Source organism: Gymnogyps californianus, chromosome 2, assembly GCF_018139145.2.
Source record: "Gymnogyps californianus isolate 813 chromosome 2, ASM1813914v2, whole genome shotgun sequence".
In the NCBI taxonomy this organism is placed as follows: domain Eukaryota; kingdom Metazoa; phylum Chordata; class Aves; order Accipitriformes; family Cathartidae; genus Gymnogyps; species Gymnogyps californianus.
Genome location: NC_059472.1, coordinates 113,442,469 through 113,469,039, shown reverse-complemented (window position 1 = coordinate 113,469,039; position 26,571 = coordinate 113,442,469). Strand labels below are relative to the sequence as shown.

The window sequence follows — 26,571 nt, the reverse complement described above, 5'->3', positions numbered from 1 at the left end:
TCCTATACTGTTTTAATTAGAATTTTGATCAATTCTTTAAAAATAAATTGTTATATTTGTCTGACATTATATATATATGCATGCTGCAATTAATGAAGATGAAATATTTTAAGCAATCTACTCAAACATATTTCTGAAAACTGACATAAACATGTTAGGCAATGAATCAAAGTCTATTCTGTAAAAACTAATGTAAAATCAAAGAAAGCCTGAATATATAAGCCCTCACTGAAAATAGTAACTTACCCACATTTTCTATACTAAAATCTACTCACCACCTCACAGATAAAATTTTACTACAATGAAGACATGATAAAACTGCTGTAAATAACTGAGTTTTCTCTACCTCATTTTCATTTAAGCTCTGAAAGGTCAGTGTTTTATTGACATACGTTCCAGCATGCACATTTCCTTGTCAGAGAAACAGAGAAAAAAAATCTGCATATATACAAGACAAGTACCTTTCAGAACATCCAGAGCCTGTTAAAGAATGCTAGCCTACTTATTCTCCAAAATAAGTAGCAAATCTTTTCCCCAACACCAATAAAGATCAATGTACAACCATGCCTCTTGGAATAAGCACACTTAAAACCAAAAATATTCACCCTCCCTCACCATCATTATTTTTTCTTTTAAACTTTTGTTTTCTGTTCTTTTGGTACACTCTTCCTTGACTATTGAATCTATTCCTTCTGTACCTCAAGCTGTCTCCCTCATTCTATCTTATTTATCTCTTAAAATCTTGAGACTCTTTGCCACCCCTCATCTCATTTTTTCAGAACCACAGGAGTGAGTTTGGTTGTCTGTGAGCTTCCCATTTCTCAGACAGCCCTCCCAACTTTGCTCAGGCACTCCCTGTCTCCAAAGATAAAAATCCAAAGAAATATGGTTTCACAGATGCCAGCCATTTCTCCTTCATGACATATCCACCTTAAAGCATGGGATTTTTTTTTTTTTTTTTTTGAGGTATTCATGCCAGGAAGAGATTGTTTTATTGTTTACACAGCTGTTTTAAAAAATGAAAACATTTGAAAAAAACATTCTTCAAACTTCCAATTTTATGTCCTTGTAATTCCACACCCTAAGTATTTAGGAACTAAGATATTTTTTAAATTGATCTTCATTCATCTGTCTAGAGATTTCAATTTTTTTATGGCCTGAATTCTCAGAATAGTGAATGGAGAAGTCCACTTTTTTCAGAGAGAAAAAAAATAAAACCTTAAGTATTCACCTAACCAGACCAGGCCCAAATCATTCAGTCAATGAACAGATTATCATTGAATTTGATGGACATTGGGCTGGGCCTAATTCCACATGAAAAAAGCTCCTGTACTAAATGTTAAAGATGCAAATATTAAAGATTCAAATGAAAAATTCTTTTTTTTTGTACTAGCATTAGGCAGACCTTCAGTAATCTTAACCATGCTGAGTAGTTGGCTTTAGCACATATTTAAATCGGTTCTACACACAATTTACATGATCAAAATTATACCCATAGGATCATACATGTGGACCAAAATGCCAGACTATTTTATCTGAAGGCTGTTTTTAATTCTGTTCTTGTTATTTTTGTAATGTGATGGTTTTAGTTATTTGGCTCTTCTAAAGACATTAGCTATCAGGAAAACAAAGATATAATAAAAGAACTAAAAATAAACCAGTTCTGATACACATTCTGCCTTTCACAATTCAGTTTATAGGTCTACAGTACATTTACGATTCTCATTGCATTGGGGGGAGTAAGGGGGACCAAAGTCTGAGTAGTATCAATAAGGTGCTGTTGTTCGCTCTGTCTTGTCACTAAATGTGAAACGGGATCTGAACCACAGCACAAGTCGCTGTACAAAGACTCTTCACACAAGATTACCACTGCAGAATTCAGCATAATGTTGGCATTGCTAATGGGATGAAACTAGAACAGTATGAATAATACATTACATGCACCAATCAATGTTACACTGTAATGGACTGATGAAAAATAAATACTCTTCATGAAAACCAAGGAAGAACTTTCAAACACAAATATTTTATGATTATTCATTTATTATCTTTACTAGATGAAAAGAATCAACTGTGACAAAAGTGTAAAAGCAGCATAAATGTTGCTTTATCTTTACCAAATATTTATTATTGCTTTGAAGCATGACTAGCTTCTGTACTTTCTGGGTTTTCTTCCCCTCCACCCTCCTTTCCCCTCCCAATCAGGACACACAAAATCTAAACGCCCACTTCTGTTTTAAATAATTTCTAGGTCTCTATAAATCGATTATTTGGATTTTAAAAACAAGACAAAGTAGCATGTGTAAAAATAATTTGTCTCATTTTGTCTGAAAGTTCCAGATTCTCTTCCTCTCTTCAGTATGTCATCCTGCCCATCTTTTCTTCCAAGTACAACCTCTACTACATTCCTCCAGCCCTCAGTCTTCCTAAACTCTTATTTTCTTACCCAGTAACAACAGCCATTCACACACATGTACCTCCCTTGAGCTAAGATCGATCTTTTTTAGTCTCACTGGCACTGATAACTATATGTAGAGAGTGCTCTCCTACACAATACTTTACTTCAAAATAGTCTGCACCCACCTCTCTTCTAGGCTTCACAAATCTATCCAAGGCTCAGATCTCCTTCCCTACTGCCCCACAACCTCCATGAACAGTCAGACTCTGTGCAGATCATAAATACCCCCTACTAGTTGCAGTGCCTGGAAAAGTAAAAACGAAGGCTGCAAAGGGTCTGGTATCATGATAACAAAGACAGCTCTGTATTCCAGGGCCCTGAATCTCTCCTCTTTCTCTGCATGCAGTTCATGTGCTATAGTCAGTCCAAGGGCATACAGTTTGTATCATCATTGAATCAAAAAAACATAGGCACATCGTATTCTTTTCAAGTTATCACTCCATCTTCTCTTTTCCTCATCTCAAAAAAAGTCAAACAGTGAGCGTGCTCTTTGTAGCCACTATCTTAACATTCTTCCTACTTGCTGAATTTCTGAAACTTTCATTCTGCTACTTAGACAAAGGGGCTCTCAAAGACTCATTAGACTTCTTCATGTGTTAATTTCAGAACCAACCTACTGACTCCATCATGATAATTATCAAGGCATAATTATCATCCCAAAGTCTCCTCAATCCAAAGGGCTTTTATGACTATCTTCAGGTTCATTTATTATTATTATTAAATCTTTGCAGTGGCACCTCTACCTCAGCCATCTGTAAACTCTGCAAGTTTTTCAAATTGTGATTTCAGATCTACTGGCGGTCTTCCTAGCAGAATTCATAAAGCAACCGGCCACTAAAAATACAAATAAAAACTACCTACACAGAAATCCCACTCAGCTGGCAGGTATACAGCTGGGCCTGCCAGAAGGCAAAGTCAGAGGCTGGCTCCTGACTGCTGTCAGTGCCAATTTAAAATATCCATTTTTATAGCATTAAAGCAATGCTTCTGTAAAACAATGAGATGCTGTTAGTCTAAATTCTAAGCACTTTCTTTTCTATCTTTCCTTGTTTCCAACTTCCAAACAGCAGGGGAAAATAAAATAAAATAAATCAATCAATCAGTGTGAAGGTACCCATTACATTTAAAAAGGACAGAGAAATACTGTATTAGATTGTACAATATTTGAGGCAACGATTGGTATTTTAAGTTTGGACTGCCTGCAGAGAAGGGTTCCAACTTGAGTGTGGTCACACTGTGCTAGCGTAAAAGAAATGTTAAGATAAGGAATACTGAAGGGCAGCCCCAAAATTAGTCATTGCCACATGTCGCACATTATTCGGAGAGAATTTTAAACTTTTCTTCATGATCCTTATGGCTTCTATTTGTTGACCACTTTTTCTTTAGTTTACCAAGACTAACAATGTGCTCTGTAAAATTAAGCATCACTTTCACAAGAATAATGACCATTCCAACAATCACATTTTCTCATTAGAGAGTGATTCTTAAATGTATTCTCCTTTGTTTTCTTGTAAATAAAGTCTTTACAAAGCTGAGGCAAGAAAAATACTAGATAAGTTCTGCACCATTCTTGCTCTGTTAAGACTTTCTGGTATGGGAAAGGTCAGTAACTAATTCCCTTCAGACTACACTGAGCCAGATCCAAAAATTTAAACAAAAAACAGTATTAGAAAAGCCAATAAATGAACCCAGAATCATCTTATTGTGTAACAGCTTTCCTAAATACCTCCTCATTCTTATCACTCTGACCTTCACCTTTACCCAAGGATGTTAGATTTGTTAAACTCAAAACTTGGTTAGGATTTGGTATACTGAAATAGCAAGATCTCACAAAAAAAGAAAAAGAAAAACTTTATTCTGTGCTTGCACAGCATCCAATACACAGGGCACCTTGAGCCTAACTGGAGTCTATAGGTAGTCCAGAAATTTAGAGTTACTTCACACTGCATTAAAGACCCTGATCAGAACCAAACCCAGGCATTTTCAACTTAAACAGAAACTTTCTTTTACTGCCACCTGAGAGATTCAAAGTCACAGTAGAAGAAAATCATTCAGCATACATCAGAGGCTGTTACCACCAGCTGCTAGAGCCAGAGGACATGGGATAACTGGGGAACTGTTGGTTGCAGCAGACTGGAATGCTAGGATAGCCTCCTAAAAGCCTGCTCTGACTTCTCTCCAAACAAACATCCCTACCCCTTCAGCATGGCAACATTAGTTTCTCCATAGTTTACTTGTCCATAGGTTTCTCCATAGGTTACTTCCTTGAACAGTGAGGAGGAGGAGGAGGAAGGGACTAGTGCAACAAGCAATACCCCACACTTCTACTGGGCAAAGGTGTCAGGGAAGGGCCACTCGTGGCAAGAGGGGAAGGGGACCCACTGAAGGATGGGAGGGCATACTGTGGGGATGATGGGTCTCCAGTGCCGACAAATGACTGGGTGGGGATCCCAGACTCCACTCATCCTCAGTCTCTCATTTGACCTGTCCATGTTGATTAATGAGCTGAGAATGAACTCATCTGGGAACACTTCCTACTTTAACTTTGGCAGTGCAAGGCATTTTGAAACCCAGGATCAGGAGGACCAGGCGATCAGGCTGCAACCCAAACAGTGCAAACATAAACCTGCTTAGGGCTCTCAATCCAGATTCTGACATGGGAACACCACTAGAAACTATTAGTAAAAATGTATGGCTTGATTCAAATTATATAAATTTTACACATGGGTTAAGGAAAACTACATTCCTTTGCGAATTCTTAAGAAATATTTTACACATCCATTTTAATTTTCAATCTTTGAATATACATATATTCACTTTTTTCTTAGTTAAATATGTAGCTCTTACACTTATTAACATGTTTTAAGACTAAATTTCCTCTTTTCAGCTTCTGAAAACTACTACTGGCTTTAGTGTTATAAAAAATTATACTTCTAGGTGGTCTCTTCACTATTCTTTTATACTGCTAATATCCAGCAAAGCTATACCTATATGAAGAAAAAATATCTTAAAGTGAGTTTAGACATGCAGACATATAAGGAACATACAAGAATCCTTTTGCATCACTGGGAATTTTCCCCGAGATTAAACTAGAAGACTGACTCAAATTGTATACATTATCCAGAAACCAGTATTTGCACACTACTCTTATTTACATTTTGGAGGGTCAAGGTACCTATATAATCTTTTCTTAATGGTGTCATTTAAAGTAAGGTTTCAAAAGACTGAAGAAAATTTTTGCATGTTATGGTGAAACAAAGACCAAAAAAGTAAAGCTTGCCAACTTCCAAGCAATCAAACGGGGGGGGGGGGGGGGGGGGGGGGGGGGGGGGGGGGGCGGGGAATAAAACATTAGTAGCTAAAATTATAAAAGGCAGGGGAGTCTAATAGCTTAAGTATGGTGAAGAAGGGAAAATCCTGGATTGTAATCTCAACTCTTCCACCAGTTTGCAGTCCAGCCTCAGATAAATTACTAACCAGTAGCATTTAGCTACCTACAATTCAAAGTACTGCTTCTATTTACCAGAAATGCTTGAGAGATCTTGGACTTTACTTATTCACTATATATTCATCACTCCTTTAATGATTATTTTCCTAATAAATTCTACCGATGCCTCAGAGTTGCAGAAGGAAAAACCTGCAGAAAGAACTTAACTAAACCGCAATCTTCTTCTACAGTTCCTCCATAATTTATTTGGTATTTTATGAATTACGAGTTTTTTATCTAAGTTCTTCCTTTTTTACAATGTACCAACTCTTGACAGGAAAGCTAAACATATTTACAATATTTGTCTTTTGCTGCACTCTGCTGGAACAATCCATTTTTCAACTGAAAGCAACATTGTTCTGTATGCAATGCAAAAGTTACCAAAAGAGAGAGGCAAAAATCCAGGAATGTTATTTCTTGTAAAAGTGTACTCTTTTGAAGCACATGTATTTTTCAAACCAGAATTTTGACATTTAAATCCATATTCAGTTGACCTCATAAAGTGGCCTATTTTCAAAGATAGAGCACCTGAAACAGTCCTAGATAGAACAGGATTGAAGAGGGGTCCCTACTGCTCAGAATAAAACTACAACAAATTAAGTGCCTCAATAAGGCACTGAAAAGCCTCTTGAAACACAGATTGGAAGAGTCCAGACTTGCATGCATCATTTTAACTATCCCTCACCTGATAAACACACTATTTTAAAAAAGCAACATATGCATAGAAATCTAATCCCCTCCATTTGATCCCTGATCAAAATATGAAAAATTAAGAGACAACATAGGTTATTATAACATTCACAGAAAATGAGACTAGACTTTGAATTTCTTTTTAAAAATTACTACAATTTACTGGACATTTTATGAAATTTTAAAGTTTACAGTCCCATTTGTATCATTAAACAATGAAGAAACTTACCTGGGCTAAAGAACAGACCTCAGCTTGTGTTAACAGTTAGAGCTATTAACTCCCATGATAATTTGTTCTGGCTGAGGATCTGCTCCAGAATCACCCAAACATGGTACACAAATTAAATGTGACCTCCTACTAGAAATATGCACCTGTGATGAAAACAAAGGGTTATGACTTTTTTCCTTTCCTTTTTTCTCCCCCAGAGAGTAAACTCCTTTGCAGTGACCATAAGCTTCCCCCCCCCCAATATTTTTTTTGAAGGGGAAGTAAATAACACAGATGCAACAGAACAGAAATGTCACAGGCTTGTTCTAGCAGTCTTCCGAGGGCAATGAGGAAAAGCTTTCACTCTTAGACATGTCTTGGGAATTGCAAATACAGATGTTGGCACCAATCCCAGAACACAAAGCATACTTTTCAGTTTTTACTAATACCTGCTAAAATTCTATCTTGGCAGTTTTGGTCAGAAAGAAAATTAAGGAGTGACCCTTCTTAATGCTTTGTAATCCACATAAATCTCAAAAACTCTTCTTGGGGAAGGGTTTCCACAGAACCTTTTTTTTTTTTTTTTTGCAAAGAACAACAGGGCCTCTTAGGCAGTCATTGCCTTTACAGATTGCCTTGCTGAATTCAAAACCAAGAATACAGACAATAATCAACAAACCACTCAAACCCTCACGTGAATAGTGAAGTAATGGTTTCAGAGCTTACAGATATAGAATGTATAAACAGTGACGTAGGAAACAGAACATGAAAAGAAGTTTTCAGAGAAACTATCCACTTCAAAGGCTGAAGTACTTAGACTAAAATTAGACAGGCAAACCAGTTTCTCTGTAAATGCACTGCTGATATTCCTCCCACCACTACCCTGAAAAAAGTTTAATAAAATACATTTCAGAAATTAAAACTGGTTTTCATAGGAACAAATTTACACAGTAAAGGCCAAATGTTTCTCTGTTCCACAGATGAGTTTCCCACAGAAGAAAAAACACGAGCAAGATGAAGACTTCTATCAACGTGTTTTTCTCCATTTGTCTCTGGTGCCTTTGTTAAAAATAACAGGTCAGTGACATCACAACAATAAACATAAATGGAGAGTTATACTTCAAACTGTAACCATGCCAGTCTGCAATTTTTAACCCGTAATGTAACAAAACACATGGGAAGAATGGGTGAAGGAACTTTTTGGAGATGCTGGGCTTCCAAAAGCAAACGGGCAGTACAGGCAACAATTTAAAAACTAGATGAGGAGAGCAGTAGTTAAGTACTGAGTAGGAATCCAGTCAGATAGACAAATCTGTTGTAGACAAGCTTCCACTACTGTGGATATCAGGAAAAAAGTAGAAGAGGAAATGAAGCAGGACATCTTTGCACATGACAGGGAATTTCACATCGTGGAATCCTAACTAATTGCAATTATAAACTACAATCTCTTCATATACTTTTATATAAAGGAAAAAATAGCAAAAGATAAAGCAAAATAAAATGCAAAAATATAATCCAATAGACATGAATAAAATACTGAAGATTAAGTCAACCTGCAAGCTGTTCATAACTTCTGCAGTTTATAATTTCTGCATACAATTAAAAAAACAAAGATAAACAGAAGTGATCTTTAAATTTGTCAGAAAAGACAATTCAACAGATGTTTTAATGAATCGTATTTCTTACGATTCTGATCAAACATACCGACTTCTTCCCAAAAGGAGGTAAAAATCTGAAAGATAGCTATTAGTAGCCAACAAGTAATCTGCTTCATATTTGTTTCCACAAGAAAAAGAGAAAAGAAATTGAGTGTATCAGATGCTCATAAAAGCTAACAGGAATAAATGTAGCTAGAAGACATACAACATACTGAAACACAACAGTCTTTTTGAAAGTACTTATTTTAAGACACACTTTCAATTGCCTATTGGAATGTAACAGACAGCTAACGCATGATGAAATGCTCATTAAGGAGAAATGAAAAAATAAGGAAAATGCAAAAAGTTTACTTTTCCTCCAGCAAAGCATGGAATTTTCTCAAAACTCTGAAACTCTATTCAAAGTAGAACAGAGGCAAGGGCTACTGTTTTCTTTAACATGACAAATCCAATTAGCTAGCAAATATTTAACCAATAGCTAGAGGTTGCTCTTTAAGTACTAAATAATGAGATGTAATTAAGGTAGCAAAGGCAAAAGGTTACTAATTTAGGGCATTTCTATGGTGTAGTGTTTAAATTATAGGTTTTATACAAAATGCGTGGGCCAATGCACAAGAAAAAAAATCCAATTTTAACGGAATGCAGAACAAATTAACATTTTAACATCATAATACTACTCAATTGTATAATGGGATTTTGCAAGTGTCACAGAACTGAAAATAAAAGTAACACTCCAAGGTATGCTTGTTAACCTCTTCAAGCTAAATGTATTACGAGCCTACTGACAGCAGTAAATAGACACATTGTAACATGAAAGACTCTGAATTCAAAGGCCTTTAATAGGTGTTGCTTTTTCTAAGTAGATTGGCTTTAAGAGTATAAACAATGAACAAGATAAAAAATTATGTCATCCATACCAAATACTTTCAAATTTCCTAAAGGGAAATGGAATGATTCCTCTAAAAATACCATTTAAAAAATCCAGTTCCTGTGATATATAATGTCTTTTTCTCCACTTCTCCTTCCCATGTTACAGGAATTTAGCCTGGCAAGTATAGTATTCAGCACCCATACATAATGTTTTCTAGGTTGACCAAAAGGCTTTTTGGAAAAATAAGCATTACAGCTGTTACAGCCAAAACCTGCCACCTCAACATTTCAGCATCCTGGTCATCCATCCAACAAGGGACTCAAGCAAACAATTTTAAGATGTCTAAATAATACCAAGTCTGCATCCATAACAAATTGCCAATATTAAAACAAGAAATTGGCAGCCACAAAACTTTGTCAAAGAACTCAAGGCAAGCAGAATGGGAAGAACATTCTATTCACTAAAAGCCTTAAAATAATACCTCTGTAGTTATGATACTCATCATTACTGTCGTCTTCCTTCCTGACTTCTGACCCCCTCAGTTCATTACACCAACTTTTCCTGCATTAACCACCTTTCTCCTTTTCATACTGGTTTAAATTATCCACAACAGAATAATTAAAGTCTTCACAATGTAGAAATACCTACTGTGCGGAAGTTAGTAGTTAAGCACAACTGAAACATAAAATAGACCTGTTGAGATGCCAACTGGCAAGAATAAATGGAGAAGAAAGTTCTTTTCCCTTTTGTTTTTGTCAATTTGCAGATTTAACCAACAGTTTAGCTCCAACATAAACTGTACTTTTTATTAAAAAGATCTAAATTGGAAGGATGACCACACAAGTTACATTTTTCCTCAGAGAGGCAGTGGCTAGAGCAGCAGCTCCGAGCTGACTGCAAGGAACATACACACAGAGAAACAGATTTTTTTTTTTTTTTTTTTAATAAAGTGTCTATACTATTTTTGAATATTTTTTTCCTTCAGGAATCCATAGTCCACTACTATACAGCCTCTAGTAAGTAATACCAAGCAGAATCCTAAATCAGCTGATCAGGAGTGTGCAACAAATACATAAGCAGTATTAGATGTACTGGGCAGAGCAGGGGACTGATGATCTGAGGTCTATTCCCACCTCTGACATTGGTCGATAGGGTAGACCAATGGTCTATACAAGTCTTTTTGGGCCAGCCATCATCAGTGACTAAATTAAATGTCACACCTGTAAGAGTACCCAAGATCAACAAAACAGTGATTTAGATGCTCATTCTATATATGTTAATGGAAATAAGTAGTTGTAGAGACTGATGTAAAATGATTTTAGATTAATTTAGCAGACAAAATAGCTTGGTGTTGCTGAGTTTACAGTAAAGAAACAACAGAAACCAAATCCACTTCAATACTCCACTCACACCAAGATCTGTAAGCATTAGATGAGTAAATAATTTAGTGAATTTGGCCCTCAAACATTTATCTCCCAGGTGGTGGTGGGCTGTTTGGGTTTTTTGGGGTTTTTTTTGGGGGGGGGGGGGGGGGGGTCGGTCTTTTTGTTTTGTTTTAAATCAGTTTGGCATAAAATGCTATTAAATTACATTACTTACGTAGCTCTCCCCCTTATTATTTAGTTGTTGGTGTAACAAACATATAAGTCGACACGAACCCAAGCATTTCACTGCATCAGAGTATAAAGGTCTCTGAAATATTTACTCGGCATGAATTTGAAACCAACAAACACTTGCCATCCAACCACAATGCAAAATTATAATCTATTGTACACCAAAGAAATCAGTATCACTTATTGTGAGCTTACACCAGAAAATGATCTGGTTCAATGTTATTTCAGCTACCTGAAGGCACAGCACCCATGTACGCACTGGTAAAACAAGTATAGTAGCCACCCAAAAGCAAACTATTAAAATTACATCAGAAGCCACCAAAAAAGTTCTCAGTACTGCATGCAGAAATTGACCAAAACTGATAATAATTTAATATTCACTTAATTCATCACATCTGGACCACTCAATTAAAACAAGCAATTTCACAAAGATCATGTATCCAAATGCGCAAAGTAACTATTGTATCTTCCACCATGTACGCTCACTAGTTGTTCTCAGCTGCATAGCTTTTATGCCTCAAATGCTTTTGTACTGCATAATTACAGGGCTGATATAGAAAACTTTCTAGGGACCATGAAATAACAGTGTTTTCCATCCCTCTGTGAAGACAGTATCGATTTTTTTATTCAAGTTTTGATTACACTACTGCATAGCACTTCCTCTCTTGCCTATGAAGTACATTTCTCCCAGTGAAAGAGCCTGTCAATGATTTAAGTTTCAGCACAGGTATCTAATATTTCAGATTATCAGATATGACACTTCTTTCAACAAAATAAGACTTATCAGTATTCCTTTCTTTGGGGAATTGTAGCCAACCGGTTCCATTTTCACTCATTCAAATGCACACAGGTTCTTTCAGTCCCTACAGAAAGCCCTCATATATGGTCTGGTGAGCTCATGTTAGGCTGAGGATACAAGACCAACTCCTACAAAGGAATATTATTTTTTCCCCTTCAAAAAGGCATTAGCCAATTAAACTAATGTCACAAGAAGTGCCAAAGAATATTTATGTCACAGGAAGTGACATAAATCACTTCCTGCCATTGCCTTTATACACCAGAGGGTACAATCTGCCTGTACCTCTGAGGACTGAATCAAAGTTTGAGGAGTCCTCTGATAGGTCACATTGGTGCAACAGCTCTAAAGTGGGAACCGTACCCAGGGTGGAGTGGGGGGTCCTTTAGTGATTTGAATGGAGCAGTGGGTGTTCAAATCTGGCTATTCACAGGTTCAAGGAGAGTAATTCAGTAGACAGGGCTGTATGACATAGCACACTGTAGCTGAAACCATCCTTTGTAGAAAATGTGACAGGCCAGACTGAATGCAGTTCAACAGATCCCAGTTGAGGCGCTTTGTGCCACATCTACACACACAAGGACATCCTACTTTCAACCTCTTTCTCTTGTGATGGCTATATTGTTTCCAGCTTTTACAGACATCTAACTCCCTCCACCAAAAAACCTTACTGAATATATGAGCAATTTTACCTATTTGTCCCACAAACTGGCTGACCTGAAGTGAAGACTGTCCCACATTGGAGCAAGTAATTGCTACCACAGACCAAAATACAGAAGAGTTGTGCCAGCAATCCTAATGTATGCTTCCCAAGTACAGCTAACTACTTTCAGACTTTTTTGGAATACATCTTCTAATAAAAAGGGGCTTTGATGACATTGTAAGTATTCCACTGTTAAAGCTAAGTAAGTCTTAGGAAAACAGAAACATAACACTATTTGAACACCAGTAAAATAAAGAATTTTAATTATATGCAATAGCCAATAAGCTACTTCTAGTGGCTATGAAAAAACTACATTTAGCAGAAACAGCAATAAAACTAGAGAAGTCAAATATAACTCCTCCAAAGAATAGCATATTTATTCAAGCCAAAAAGAGCTAATTTATACTATGGGTGTAGTTCTTACTGACATTATCTGGGGAAAATGACTATTACAGGAGTGGGTGTGATATATAGCCTTTGAGTCATGCATGATAAACCCTAATGGTTTTGCTTTGAGGTAAAAGTCCTTACCAATCAAGGAATGAATCATTTCCAAAATGTCGAGTTCCTGAGGCCATGTGTGTCAGAAGTGCGACTCTAGAGAGAATACTCAATCATTAATGATCACTTTTGAGATTTTTATCAACCAATTAATAAGCAAGGAAAGGAGTTAAGGGGCTTTAACAAAGAGTTAATGGACCTTTAATGACATTCCATGTGTTTTAGTGAATAGAACATAATGAGTTTTATTTGCCCGTGACCAGAAACCACCAATGATCGAAGTGCTCCACACATTGCAAGTGGTAAAATAATGCAAGGAACAGTACTTATGCTTTCAAAAGATTAGAAAACTTTGTCTCCTTAAAAAATTGTAATGCCCATACTTATTTCTACTACCTATGTAGTAGATTACAGATTAGAAATAAAGAGCCTAGCTTCCTGAATCAGCAGATGGACATGAGGTAAGGAGAGAAATGGGAAGATATTTTTTTCTTTAGTATATTAGGTGCTGGACCTGTTGGTATCAACTATCACAGAAGTAAAATTCTGGCTCTTAAGATATACAATTCTAAAAAGACATTCAGGAACAATTCTGAAGACTAAAATGAAGATACGATGAATTATGTGTATGTACACATATACATGCATGTGCACATGTACACAAACATATATCCTTTTGTACTACTGCCTATGAATTACATACATCTAAGGAGGGCAAAGGCATCTGCCTTCAACATACTCTTCGTCTTTGTGCTGAAATCATTATGGAAATATCAAAAGAAATTACTCCATCTAACCACCTGAAACCACCAAGGATTACTAACCTAGAGTATTTCCAGTTCCCTAAAACAAAAAACCTGACTACAGGGAAGTCAGTTCAATCATGTGAGTCTGCAACCAAGTCCCAGAAATAACAGACCCAAAAATCAAATGGGAGGGTGTCATTTTATAGCTGGGGGAATCTTATTCTGAGAGCAGAGAAAAACAGGAAACAAACAAACTGAGGCAAAGAGGGGAGATTGTGCTTCCTTTTAAAAGGCAGTGACAAACAAGATTCACATCTCTTGCTGAACAGATGAAAATGTTAGAACATTCCAATTAGGATGGCTCTGTTTTCCACACAGCTGTATTTTTCATGCTAACAACAAAATGCACGTGCACATTTAAAAATTCCTTCACAGAATTTAATTATAATTCACTCTAAGTGTCAAATACACATACCTTCAGTAGTGGGGAAATTCAGCATCAGGAACTGGACAAAGCTGGAAGAGCTGTCACCAGTTTGAGTTAACTGGACCCCAGGACACTCTGAGCAAGAGAGGTAACAGATAGAAGATCGAACCTAGAACGCATGCCTAGAGAGCAAAAGACAGAGAGCACCTGCAATTCTGCTTGTCACAGCACCCAGCAGGGCAGCAAAATGTTAGAACAGATCTGCAGAGAAGGGTGCGGCCAGTCACAGAATTGTTCCACACCAGCTGAAAGACAGGAGATCGTGAACCGTCTCCAACTAGGAGCCACATAACTACATTAGTGCAGTGCTATGAAGAAGGTGTATTAGTACGTTTTTTGTTCAACTGACACAGGTGCGAAGCTTCCAGATGGCATCACATTCACATCTAGCTGGTGTTGAACGCAGGCAAAGCAGATGTGTGACAACGTTCCCAGGCATAAAGGCAAGCCCTTAAACACTGGGCCAGAACCCAATGTCTTATAAACCAGGCTCTCTGGAATAATGGTGGTTTAAATCAGCTAAGGATCTGTTCTGAAAACTGATCAAAAGTGTTAGACAAGGAGGGCAAAATATGCTTACATTTAGATATTTGTCAACTGTTAATTGGAATATTGGTTTTCATTTGAAGTGCCAAAATCTCAGAGAGGAAATCTTATGATTCAGAAGATACAATTCAGAATCAACTAGTTATCTCAATCGTGATAATGATTTATACCCAAAACTAATTGTGCCTGATAGTGTCAATACTATAAAATGGACAAGAACTGGCACACAGTATTTTAATACTCAAAATACTGCTTGACAATGTTTCAACACTCTTGTTTGATCACAAACCAGAACGAAAGAGAGATATAACATGCATGATCAGCAGCACTAGGGTGAAAATTCCTCACAATTGTCTTGTTAAGTAAGATGTGCTCAAAGGGATTCTAACTAAGTTACTTTAAGTTCTGTCCAAAATTCAGATTAATTACACATTCTGCTGAAACCTTAAGAAACATAAATATTTAGTGCACTTCCCGTGGCCTCCTAAATTATGTCCAGGGATACAAAAGATTTGCTTTTTCTCCATACATTTAACTTTGAAAGTTTATTGTATCATAGCTTTCTCTTTTTGGATGCTTTTCTAAAAAAACATTTAGTTAACACTTTAACATGAGCTGAATGTTCTTTTTGCGTGTGTATTTTAGAGTAAACTTAAACAAAGCTGCAATTTAGAGCCTACATGCTTTACTCAGGTGTTGCTCTAAATTTTTTTTATTTCTTTGAGAAAAAGAATGCTACAAAGTTAGATTTGATTATTTAAATGTCAACTTTCAAGACTAGAATAGATCCTGTCATGTAGTATGGCTACTCAATGTCACTCAAAATAACACAGGATTGAAGGGCTCCAAAAGGATCAAACCAGTTGCAAGATAAGTTATCCATAAACAAAGAAGAAACGTAAAGACACCTAAATACCAATCCTGTGCTGTGGCATGAAAATGTGCGCCAGTCCTAAGTTTTAGCAGCTGGCATTAATTCATAGCACAATTGCTTAAATTCCACCTCAAAAACACAAGATGGTCCATCTTTCTGTTTAAAATAGGCTAAGACAAAGAAACAGTTGTGTAATGAAGTTCATAAAGTTCTGAAAATATTAGAAGCACCGTTCTTCAAAACTGTCATATGAATGAGAAAGGAATGTCACAGGAGTTGCCCTAATTAAAAGAAACAGTGCATTCAGAGACATTTGACTTCCAAATCCTTTGCAAAATTCATCTGTTTCTCCAGAAACCTCTACTGAATGCTCAAGATCCCCAACTAACATCCAGGGCTGTATATATGAGGGACAGCTCAGATCACAGACTTCAGGGAAAACGGCTACCCTTACATGCAGATAAAGTTCTCAGTCACAGGCAACACATTTCTACACAGTTTACTGCCGTGTAAAGAATTAAAATGGATCCTCCTGATGGAACTGCCTTCTTTATTCTAAATGAGGAGTCATGGTATCTCTACTTGGAAGCAATTGTGTTTGTTGACCACTAACAGACTGATGGTGAAATGCTACACTTACTTTCCAGTGCTGCTAGCTATATGAACAAGATAAACAATATAGGAATGCTGAAGGGAGAACAGATGAGGGAGATTACACTGAAAAAAATCTGTAGGAATTGTGTTTGTTCCTATTCCCTGTAAACAGTAACTTATGAGTACCTCTTGAAATCTGAAAGACTATTTGAATACTTTTCCCCTTGTTTCAAGCAGAGTTTTAGGTGGAAAAATTCCTATGCGCGTGAATCTCTCCAAGCTGCAATTCATATGCAGAACTCAAGATGCAAGACCAAGACCAGCCAAGACAAATACAAACCATATACTAAAGACAGCAGAATGAACTGGACAACTTCTAGTTGTTCACAGAGCAAGATCTGAAAATTACGTTGAAAGCCACTTTATTGCTGCTTACAGCCAAGTATTTCTGTGAGAGAGGTTATTCAGTAATAATATAAATAAGATGACCATGACAGAATAGCTGATTTAGGAAAAAAAAAAAGGGAATAAACTTGCAGCATCAATTAGTTCCACCAGTTCTGTTTAGAAAAGCACGTTAGGTCCTCTTACTAACGGCAAGATGCTCTCAAACTTATAAAGGACCTTAAAGAAAGAAAAGCTAAAATGTATCACCAATCAAAAATAAAGACCTATTGTTGTAGAACATGTAGTTATTAAGCCTAGATGCCTAAGGTTATGCAACTGTGCTGACCATTTATGTCAGACTTGTTCTGTCAGTCCATTCCTAGTAACTGTTGTTTCCAATGACCATAAAAAATTTTACAGAGACGTGAAGGTCCAGAAATCATTAAGTTCCTCCGTATATTTTTTAAATTAGGAGACTGGGAGAGGAGAGACACTATTAGTATTTCTACTGAGACAGGGGACATCATCCATCTTGTCTGGTTAGGTGGCTACTGCCAGTCAGCACTAGTGCACTGGCTTGACAGTGCACAAATAAGCAACCGATGGAGATGGGGCTGGGGCCATGGGTAAAAGTTGAGATGTCAGTATTAGAAAGCACAAGCAAGTTAGGGGTTTTACAGGGTGGGGATGAAGAAGCCTCAGAACATGGGGAAACCTGAGGTACTGTGCAATAGTGGCATCAAAGAATAGGCAGGGAGCTATGCTTACTACATATGATCGAAGTGTGGGGATACAGGACAAATCTGTTTGCTTCATGATTTATCTTAATTTTGCTACCTTTTATTGTAATACAATGCAAGGTAGAAGCGATCACTTTGTCATTACATTTTTTTGTAGACGTGAACTGTTCAATCTTCTCTCAGATTCATGTTTTAAGTACTTAAAATTGGTTAAGCAACAGTTAGTGCCCTAGGAGAACTCTACTCCACGTTTCAAACTCATCTTTCTTCCTCTTTCCCTAAAAGAATGTAACTGCAGTAGTTTTCTAAACATGGTTACAGGGTTAAACACAGCTTACAACTAGACACAGTTAGTACTGCTTAGATTCACTAGGATAAAATCCATGTGGGTTGAAATAAGAAATTGAACCATCTGATTTTTATGACACTTGTTGATTCCAGCTTGTACCTGGAAACCCAAATAATGTATGTCAAGAGTCAATGCATGAAAATTGTAATTCCAAGGCAAGCACCTGCAGCTACTGCCAACTATGGGTTTTTTTAACATGACACAAAACACATTGTAGAGATAAAAGATCATTAAACTACACGTTCAAGCAATAACATCTCTAGTAGGTGAGCATTATACAAAGTACACGCTGTTTACAACAGCTACCATAAAATTTGCGGCAATGTAATTTCATATTTGAAGTTCCTTAAAACTACAAAACATCTATGCAATCTCAACTGCTGTTCAATTGCTTTTAAATTTATCTAATTAAATTCCTTTCTTAGAACAAGAGCTAGCAGCATGTCCAATTGCACCAGTAATTTTTTTAACCAGAGATCAAGAAATTAATTCATAGGCATACAAACAGCATCTATTGCAAATTAATTTTTCCATTGTTTTCATAGCACCTTCCTACAAATCATTCCTAAACATCGTAAGAATAATGTTTCCTTTTCCTAATATACAAGGCTACTACGTATATAACAGCTTTTCTTTTCCTTCCAAAATGGAACACCTGATGTCACTATTTGTAAACTGTTGTTAATACTCAAATCTATCTAGATGTATAATATTACTTCAGAAAGACAAATTCTAGAAGAAAAGATTAAACAGGACTATAAAAACAAAAGTAAGCTTTTCATCATTGCACACACTGATGCCTGCTTATACATTTCTCCGTTACTGTGAAGATGAAAAGTAAAGCTAAAGTTTCCTTATAATAAACCCATTAGTAATTTTATTGTAGCACTAAATACATCCTGCTTTGTTGGTAATGTTCAAGGGACTAATACAAAAATTTAGTTCATAAATAGAAATGTTTTTTACCAGAGAATCAAATGCAGCTTGATTAATTTTCTCTGGTTTGGCATCTATAGGTTTGACACACATTGTACATCTACCTACATATCACACAAACACAACTTTCACTTGAAGTTGAAAATCTGAAAATTAACATTTACAATCTACTTCAGTTGTAAAATTCAAATCAGTTCAGCAATTCATAACAATTTGCAGAAGGGCAAAGAAACTGTACAGAATAAGTTTAAAGTAGGTATGAATCACACCTAGGCAATGAAACTACATGAGTTGAATATTCACCATTATTTGATTTGTAGTTAAAAGGCTGTTCACACAAAGGTTATATATCTGCTGTATAACTGTTCCGATGCAAGGAAATAAGGGAAGCAATAAGAGGCACCTTTATATTCCCATGGATTTGGAGAGGTTATACCATTATAGCTTCAGTTTTAAAAAAATCTTAACCTATAATAGTTATTCTATTAAGAATGTAACTCATATAGAGCCCAAGTCCTGGAGAGTCTGGGTTAAAAAAGAATAATAAAATCACATACTCATACTAACTGAAAACTCCTTCCTGTTCTAGATTAAAAGGTTTGGAATACACTATAAAATCAAAACATACATTTCCCTTCTGACTGCAAAACCCAATGTAAAAAGTAACAAAACATTTCTTTGTACATAACAGTTACTTTGGTGAAAAATGAGGGGATAAAACAACGCAAATTTTTCTTTTCTCATAAAAATATTTAACATAAGGGAGTAGATGAGATTCTCAGACAATGGTAAGAGAATAAAAATCACTTTCTTTTCTAACAGTTATGAGTATTCTATTGTGGGATTTATCATATCTATTTTATTACAAAACACCCTAAAAATTCAACACCACTTATTCAGAGTTCAATCCAAATTCCACTGAAGCAAATAAAAGTCATTCCACTAAGAGTCTATGGGGTATAGATCATCATTCTTCATTGAATGCATTCTGCGTTAAGAAAACTACTAAACACAACCATGGTGCTCAAAACAGACTACTTCCCAAAAGGAAAAATAGAGATAACTTCTTTGAACAATTCTTCTGAAAAGCAGTATTCTCAAAAATACAATCATATGAATTCCAATGCCAAAAAGGCTACACACTTAAAAGAATTTTTGGAGTGAAACTTTATACTGTTCATATTTATCCGGCCTCATTATTCCTTTACCGAAAACACATGTACCATATTTTGAATACTTCAACTATTTGCATTAGATATACTTGTTCAAATAAAGACAGAAGATGAAATTGAATTAAAGAAAACAAGGTCTTTTCCAATATAGGAAATGCATCATTGAGCAATTTCATTTCACCCACATAGCAAAGAGACAATATTAAATCCTACCACAGCTCTCACTTTCCAAACAACATATGCAGCAGTGGGGTCTCTATGGTAATTACTATTTTACTACACTTTTGTTTGTACTAACAACAACATCATTTCTTTGTTGCAAGAGGATTCACAGGAACAAAAGAAAACAACAAAGGAAATCTACCAAGAAAAATGTGAACCTGCCTAAAACAAAGTTTTAACAATGTGGAAAAATGTAAGCATTTGTTCTCTGGAAAGAAATCTTTTTCCTTGTTCTCCTTTCAACTACACTAATTCTAATTAAAAAGCTTACAACGGTAATTGTTAAGAAAAGCACCCATCTAATTTTGAAGGACTACAATAAGCTTCCACAATATGCATCTATTTCAAACTACCTGATTTTTGTCATATTCTCAGAACTCATCTTTCAATTCAACTGCATAAGAAAACTGTCAAGCACATGCTAGTTGCTTTTAAGTTTAAAGGCAACAGTTCTATACAGCAAAAGCAGACTCAAGAGACTCACTTCTGTTTATCTTTAGGGCTTATTTAGTCATGCCATTTCAAAGTGTTAAAGAATCACCCATCTATCACAACAATACCTAGTATTTCTTAAAGTAACCAGAAAACCCCCACTTTTAAACTTAAACCATCTCATAGTTAACTCATTCACAGCAAAGACTGAAATAAAGGGAAATCTGACTCATGTATAATCATACATGGAAAGGCAGTTTTCTCCAATTTAGAGAAATGTTTTCTTAGCGCAAACAGTAAGGAAAAATATTTTTCCTTAACACCTTTGTTTTTTAATTGTTGTGATATACAACAGCACATAAAGGTAAGTCTTTTTTCCAGTAAGGAATCTAATTGTGACTCAGCTTCTCTAACAAGGCATGTTAGACAGTAAAATCAGATGCTCCAACAGAAAAGCACAAAACTCATGAAGTAACTTCTTAGCAAAGGGGACACATCATGAAACAAGGGTTATTCTAAAGCAATGCAGGGCTGAGGCAGGAAAAGGAAGAAAAACTGGTTTATTCCTTGTGTACTTCCAGAATGGGAATGGTTTAAGAATGAATTTTTTTAAAACTTTTTTCTTCTGCAGCTATCACATTCTGAAATGATTAGAACATAAAATCCCCATAAGGAAGGATACGGTCAGCCTCAGACAATTTTGTTGTGAATGTTACACCAGCCAAACCATTCCACCAGTTTACAGTGTACCATAAAATATTTACACAAGCTATGAACTATAAAATATTTTCACATGAACTATAAAATATTTACACTATCAACATCAGTTAGGAAAGAATGATGTGCTGTCAAGCTGGTGTGACCCAGGAGTAAAGATTTTGTGGTCACAGATTAAATAAAACTATTGCAAGTCATCTGGAAAGTTACAGGGAATATTAGGTTAAACAAATTACTGCTTCCTGGTCTCTTGGATGGTAAATGTAACCAGGAAAGCATAGCTTATATGCTTTAAGCTAAGTTTTACCAACAACATAAAGAAAGGTTAGGCTCATAATCAAACTGTACTGACCTCTCTGAATGTTCCTTCTAGCAAGGTGTCCAGATGTTGAAGAGGAGCAGGAGTTTTGTCTTTGAATCTTGTCAGCAATCGCCGCTCAATAGCTCGAAACTGTACAGCCCTTTCAGATAACAGCTCCTGAAATTTTTCAGCATTCAAACGTAGCTGCAATTTAAGGGTTTTCAAGAATTCAGGTTAAGGGTCATATACATTATGTATGCACATTCCAAATGAAATGGGAGAATGACAGTAAAATTTTTGTGAGAGTGTGTATTATTCAAATACAATAATGTCATTTACACCAGTTTCATATTTTACACTCCTCGTGAAGCTTAGTAACATTTTCAAGAATTATCATTTGCCACTGAAATAAAAATTATTTCTCAACAGCCACAACAATCTGTGAAAATGCATTAATATCTCATCAAGAAGCCTAATAACAAGAGTGAAATTTCACCACCTGGATCTCAAAGCTGCTTCTTGGTTTGGTGTGCTATTTATGACACATACACACAGTGTATTGGACTTGATATTCATTGCAGTAGAAAGTAAATGGTTATTCCCTTAAGCATGAAGTACTAAATTCTGCACTGTTGGAATGATTGTCTTTTTCTGAAGTGAAATTAGTTTTCCTTTTATATATACTAATCAGCTATAGCAACAAACTTTCTTGAAGTGTTCACAAAGCTTTGAACAACATTGTACACGAAATGCCCAGATAATAAGAATTCTTATTTTATCTTTTAATCACCTCACCATTTTGCAGTACATGCCTCTAACAAAGATCACTAAATAAAGGTGAGTTTCAAAAAGCTGGGACTCCTCTATACAGCTGACATGCTGTAACTAGCAGAAGTTATCAGAAGAAACATTAAGACACACAGCTTTCCAGATGTGAGCACTATGACACACATCCATTTTACAGTGCCGCAAAATGAGCAGAAAAATTAAGTTTCCTAAATTTAGAAAACAGATTATATTTAAAAACTAGCAAATGTACCATTCTGTCAGTACATGATTATGAAGGACAGTTCAGGGAAGCTAAGAGAAAAAGAAACACTATGCAGCTTTTCTAGAAGTAGGAGGAAAAAAGGGATATCTCAGGTAATATTCTCCCAGGCTTGCCAAAAAAAGAGTGTGTTGAAACTAACAGGGACGGGAGCATTAGGATTCCTTGATAGATCATTTGATACTTTTTAGACCAGATAATTATTGTAAAATTTCAGAAACTTCAAAATAGCCAGCTGCAACATAATTAGATCCTAAATTAGCCTTCCCACACTCACACCTATATTTCAAACTTCAATGTATTTAAGCTTGTGATACAATCTAATGAAGCCTATGTTTAAGGTATTTCTCCAATACCAGCCACTAAAAAAACCCCAAACTTTTTGAATTTCAAATTAGTTGAAAGACTAACAGAATAACCTCTCATGAGCTTGAGAGACAGACCTGGATCTAGGCTGACTCCTTAAAAATCCCAGAGAATCCCAACTACAACTTCCATCTTTCTGTATGGTGATGGCTCCACCTCACAGAAAATTTGGCAGCATGAAAGAACATCCAATAGTATTTCTCACTCTTACATACATATGTTGCTGCTTTTGCCCATTACATGAGTTTAACAGAAAGTTTCAAATATTCTCTTTTATTTACTGGAAAGGTGGGGGCGGGGGGGAAGGAGTGCATATATTTTATTTTATTAGCTATTTCTACAAGCTAGCTGAACTACTGGAGATTTGTCATTGTCATCTGCATGACCAAACAGGAAAAAGTAATTACATTTATTTTACATCTGGTCTGGTAAACTTCCTTGAGCCTCCAACGCTACTTCTACACGGGCAGTCAGTTTTTTAAAATCTGAAGGGACTTTTTATGATTCAGCCAAAAAAAAAAAATGCTCATGGCTTCATTATTACAGAAGAGTAAAATAGCCTAAAACTAAGGACAAATTTTAGAAACAATTTTACAATTAACATGATGTGAGTGAATGAAGAACCCATGGCTTCTGTACAGGCAGTGAGCAGAAGGGCAAATACTAGTACCATAATTTGTATCATTTGCAGACTGCACACTAGCTACTTGTGCTCTGCTAATCACAAGGGCTGTTTCAGAGGCAAGGCATACTCCATATGTTAAAAACGAAATTATAACATTTTTTCCAGCACTATCTTAGATGCAACTTTCTATTTTCTGAAAGCCAAATGCCTGTGACAGCTATAGTTACTATCTGATTAACCATAGTACTAACATACAAACAATTTTTAAACTAGCAGAACATTAACGATTCACATATTATGTAACACACCTCAAAATGTTGATCAATTAGTTCAAAATATTCTTGCAGGGGAATTGAACCAGAAAAGGTACATGCAAAATCTTTGCAGTTTTGCTTCTTGAAATGTTCTTCGAGTCGAAGCGTGAGCTCTTTTGTTATCAGCCAAAGGTCTTCTAACTGATCACTCTGGATCCTGTATCGTTCTTTGAAAACAAGAACAAATACAAGACTAATAAACACCCATTTAAGCCACATATGTTCACTATACAACACAGTTTAGATAACACACAAATTTAACTTGCTAACTGCATCCAAAGTCTATCTGAGATTTTCGTAAGAGATGCACGTTCACTAGTGTTAAAGAAATACTTGTATTTTATTGATGTCAGTCCTAAATACTCTCTCTTTTATCCTAACTTTAACAGGCAATTTTGTAGCACAAAATGAAAGTATTTATTGCTTCAGGACTACGTCAGAGTACGGGCCTGTTCATGAAGAACAAAAAGCTATGAAGAACTACCACAATAAGGAAACAAGAGAATTACTGGTGATATTAAGTCATAACAACAGGCTGTCTGCAATTCTCTGCCATAACACAACCTTAGTGAGTTTTTCTGAGGGTTGCAGGCAGAATCAGGCTCAATTCACCTAGGACCATGACAGAAGCATGGCATCCTAAGCATCTGATAACCGTGGTAACAAACCAACTCCAATCCACCTAAAATCCTGAACGTCTTTTGGAAATGGGAAATGGTTATTGAGTTCTTAGATAATACACTCAATATAATTTTTATTATATCTCCACTTCCTGGGATATCTTCTAGTAGGAAAAGTATTACTCTAATTAGTCATAGCCAACAATATTCAGTTTTGATAGTGCTATGCTTCACTCTAGACACAGCTAATATTAGTAGAAGGTGATTTTTATCCATCTACACACTATGGTTTTGCAAAAACGGCTTAGTGTAGAAATGAAAGTGTTAATATAAACTGAAGTGAAAAAACAAATCCTTTTAGCCAGTGTTATCTGTCCCAACAAATTCATTTAACTTATCACATTTTAGTACGTTTCAGTTTATCAAGCTAGTGGGATGAGATTTTATTTCTGTTGTTTCGAGTCCACATTTGTATAATCCTCTCTTCAGTTTCCAGGAAAACAGAATTAACTGAATGTTGAGAGGAAGACATTGTGGAAAAATCATAGCAGCGTGGTTTTGGGTTTTTTTTTTCCTCAGATAAACACTGTCAAACAACATTTCCTTATTTCTTTTCATTACTCATCTACCAATACCTTATCCAAAAGGATAGAAATGCAGCTATGAGGAAAAAGAGTTGCTGGGGTTTGATACAAAATAGTGCTTTTTTGCCCTTGTTAACAAGGTTCACAGTAAATCAAATTAACCAGAATTCTTTAGAACTTGAATGTACTTATTTAAAATTTTCTCAACATTAGTAATTCAAGATTGTTTGACATTACCACTGGCGGCATTCCCAGGATACGTATTTCACTGAACAGAGAATGACAAATTCTGTTTACAGTGTGACAGAAAAGAAGCAAGTTTTATTTAAAAACATGGCTGTTAAAGAAAAGAACACCATCTGCTAAAGATAACATTCAACCTAATATCCATTTTTTAAACACTCACAATGTAATGGCTGGGCTTAGTTGGATGTATTATCATACTTTGCCTTAAGTGATTTTTCCTTGAGGGAAATTAGCTCAGATGTTTTCAGGCCAAATCAACAGTCATTCCATTTATAATTGACATATCTAATACATTAATGGTTTAAAATGGATAAAACTAATTTCCTCCAAAATGCATATTTAGTTTCCATACATTGTTTGTTGGTCAATACAAACACAATCTAATTTTACCATGGCCTGAGTAGAGCGCATTGCAGTCATTCGCTTTACATGATCTTCCAGCTCTCAAAAAAGACAAATTAGATTTAGAAACTGTATGAAACTGAGAATCTTTAGCTATACTAAACACATGCTTTGAACAGAAATACTATGAAGAAACTAAAGAAGTAACTGTGCTTCTGCTCATCCTGTGCTTTTACAATAGTTAACCAACTTGTGTTAGCTTTTTGTTAAAATAAACTCTGTTACAAAAAATTACAATAGATTTTCAGAAAATTCTCAAACAGAAAAGCAGGACACTGAGGAGCACCAATAGGTTACATAGGTTACAAAGGCTTTTAACACTAGAACAGGATGTCCAACTAGCACAACCTGCATTAAGAACAGTTGCCCTGCCAGTAGGTTATCTGAAGGAAGTCTAGAAGATTCAGTTCACTTCTCAGCTAGGTAGCCCACATCAGCAGAAAAAAACCCAGCCACAATTAGCAGTCAAGCCTTCTTTACACTTTGATTAAAAGACAGTTTTAAAAAATTTCAGAAAAAAACCTTAAAACCTTAATCTACATGGGGCAAGCTTCTTTTTAATATGTATTAACTGTCAAAATGAACTTCAGGCTGGGCTTCTTTGCAGCAGTCCTTGACAGGCTGAAGTAACATCTTCAATTACTACACTGTTCAAAATGGATTAGCTAATACAATTAAAAACAAATGTGAAAATAGATGCCATTCATGTTTGCAGCTTCAGCAGTGAAACCCAACTGAACCTGGAGACTTTCATTCCTACATGCAGTTCTTCCCATTCAGAACTTAAGGCCCATTTGATAAGGGATATGGAAAAAGATGTCTTCTTCCATTGTCCAAGATTAACTACTTTCATGGAAAATCAGAAACAAGGATTGATC

General features: G+C 35.9%; 2 protein-coding genes across 6 annotated transcripts in view; one reads left to right on the top strand and one right to left on the bottom strand.

Annotated features, from left to right (window-relative positions):
- Positions 1-26,571, top strand: part of LSM5 (LSM5 homolog, U6 small nuclear RNA and mRNA degradation associated) — a 756,742-nt gene that overhangs the window by 471,926 nt on the left and 258,245 nt on the right. The window lies entirely within an intron of this gene.
- BBS9 (Bardet-Biedl syndrome 9) overlaps positions 1-26,571 on the bottom strand; it is a 308,542-nt gene that overhangs the window by 203,758 nt on the left and 78,213 nt on the right. For 4 of the 5 annotated variants that reach the window (XM_050915804.1, XM_050915803.1, XM_050915806.1 and 1 more), the window contains 2 exons: positions 23,836-24,008; positions 21,540-21,692 (listed from right to left, as the gene is read on the bottom strand). In XM_050915804.1, the coding sequence (XP_050771761.1) occupies positions 21,540-21,692; positions 23,836-24,008 (326 nt within the window). Of the gene's footprint in view, positions 1-21,048; positions 21,112-21,539; positions 21,693-23,835; positions 24,009-26,571 lie in introns of those variants that run through there. The other variant, XM_050915807.1, reaches the window with a different exon arrangement.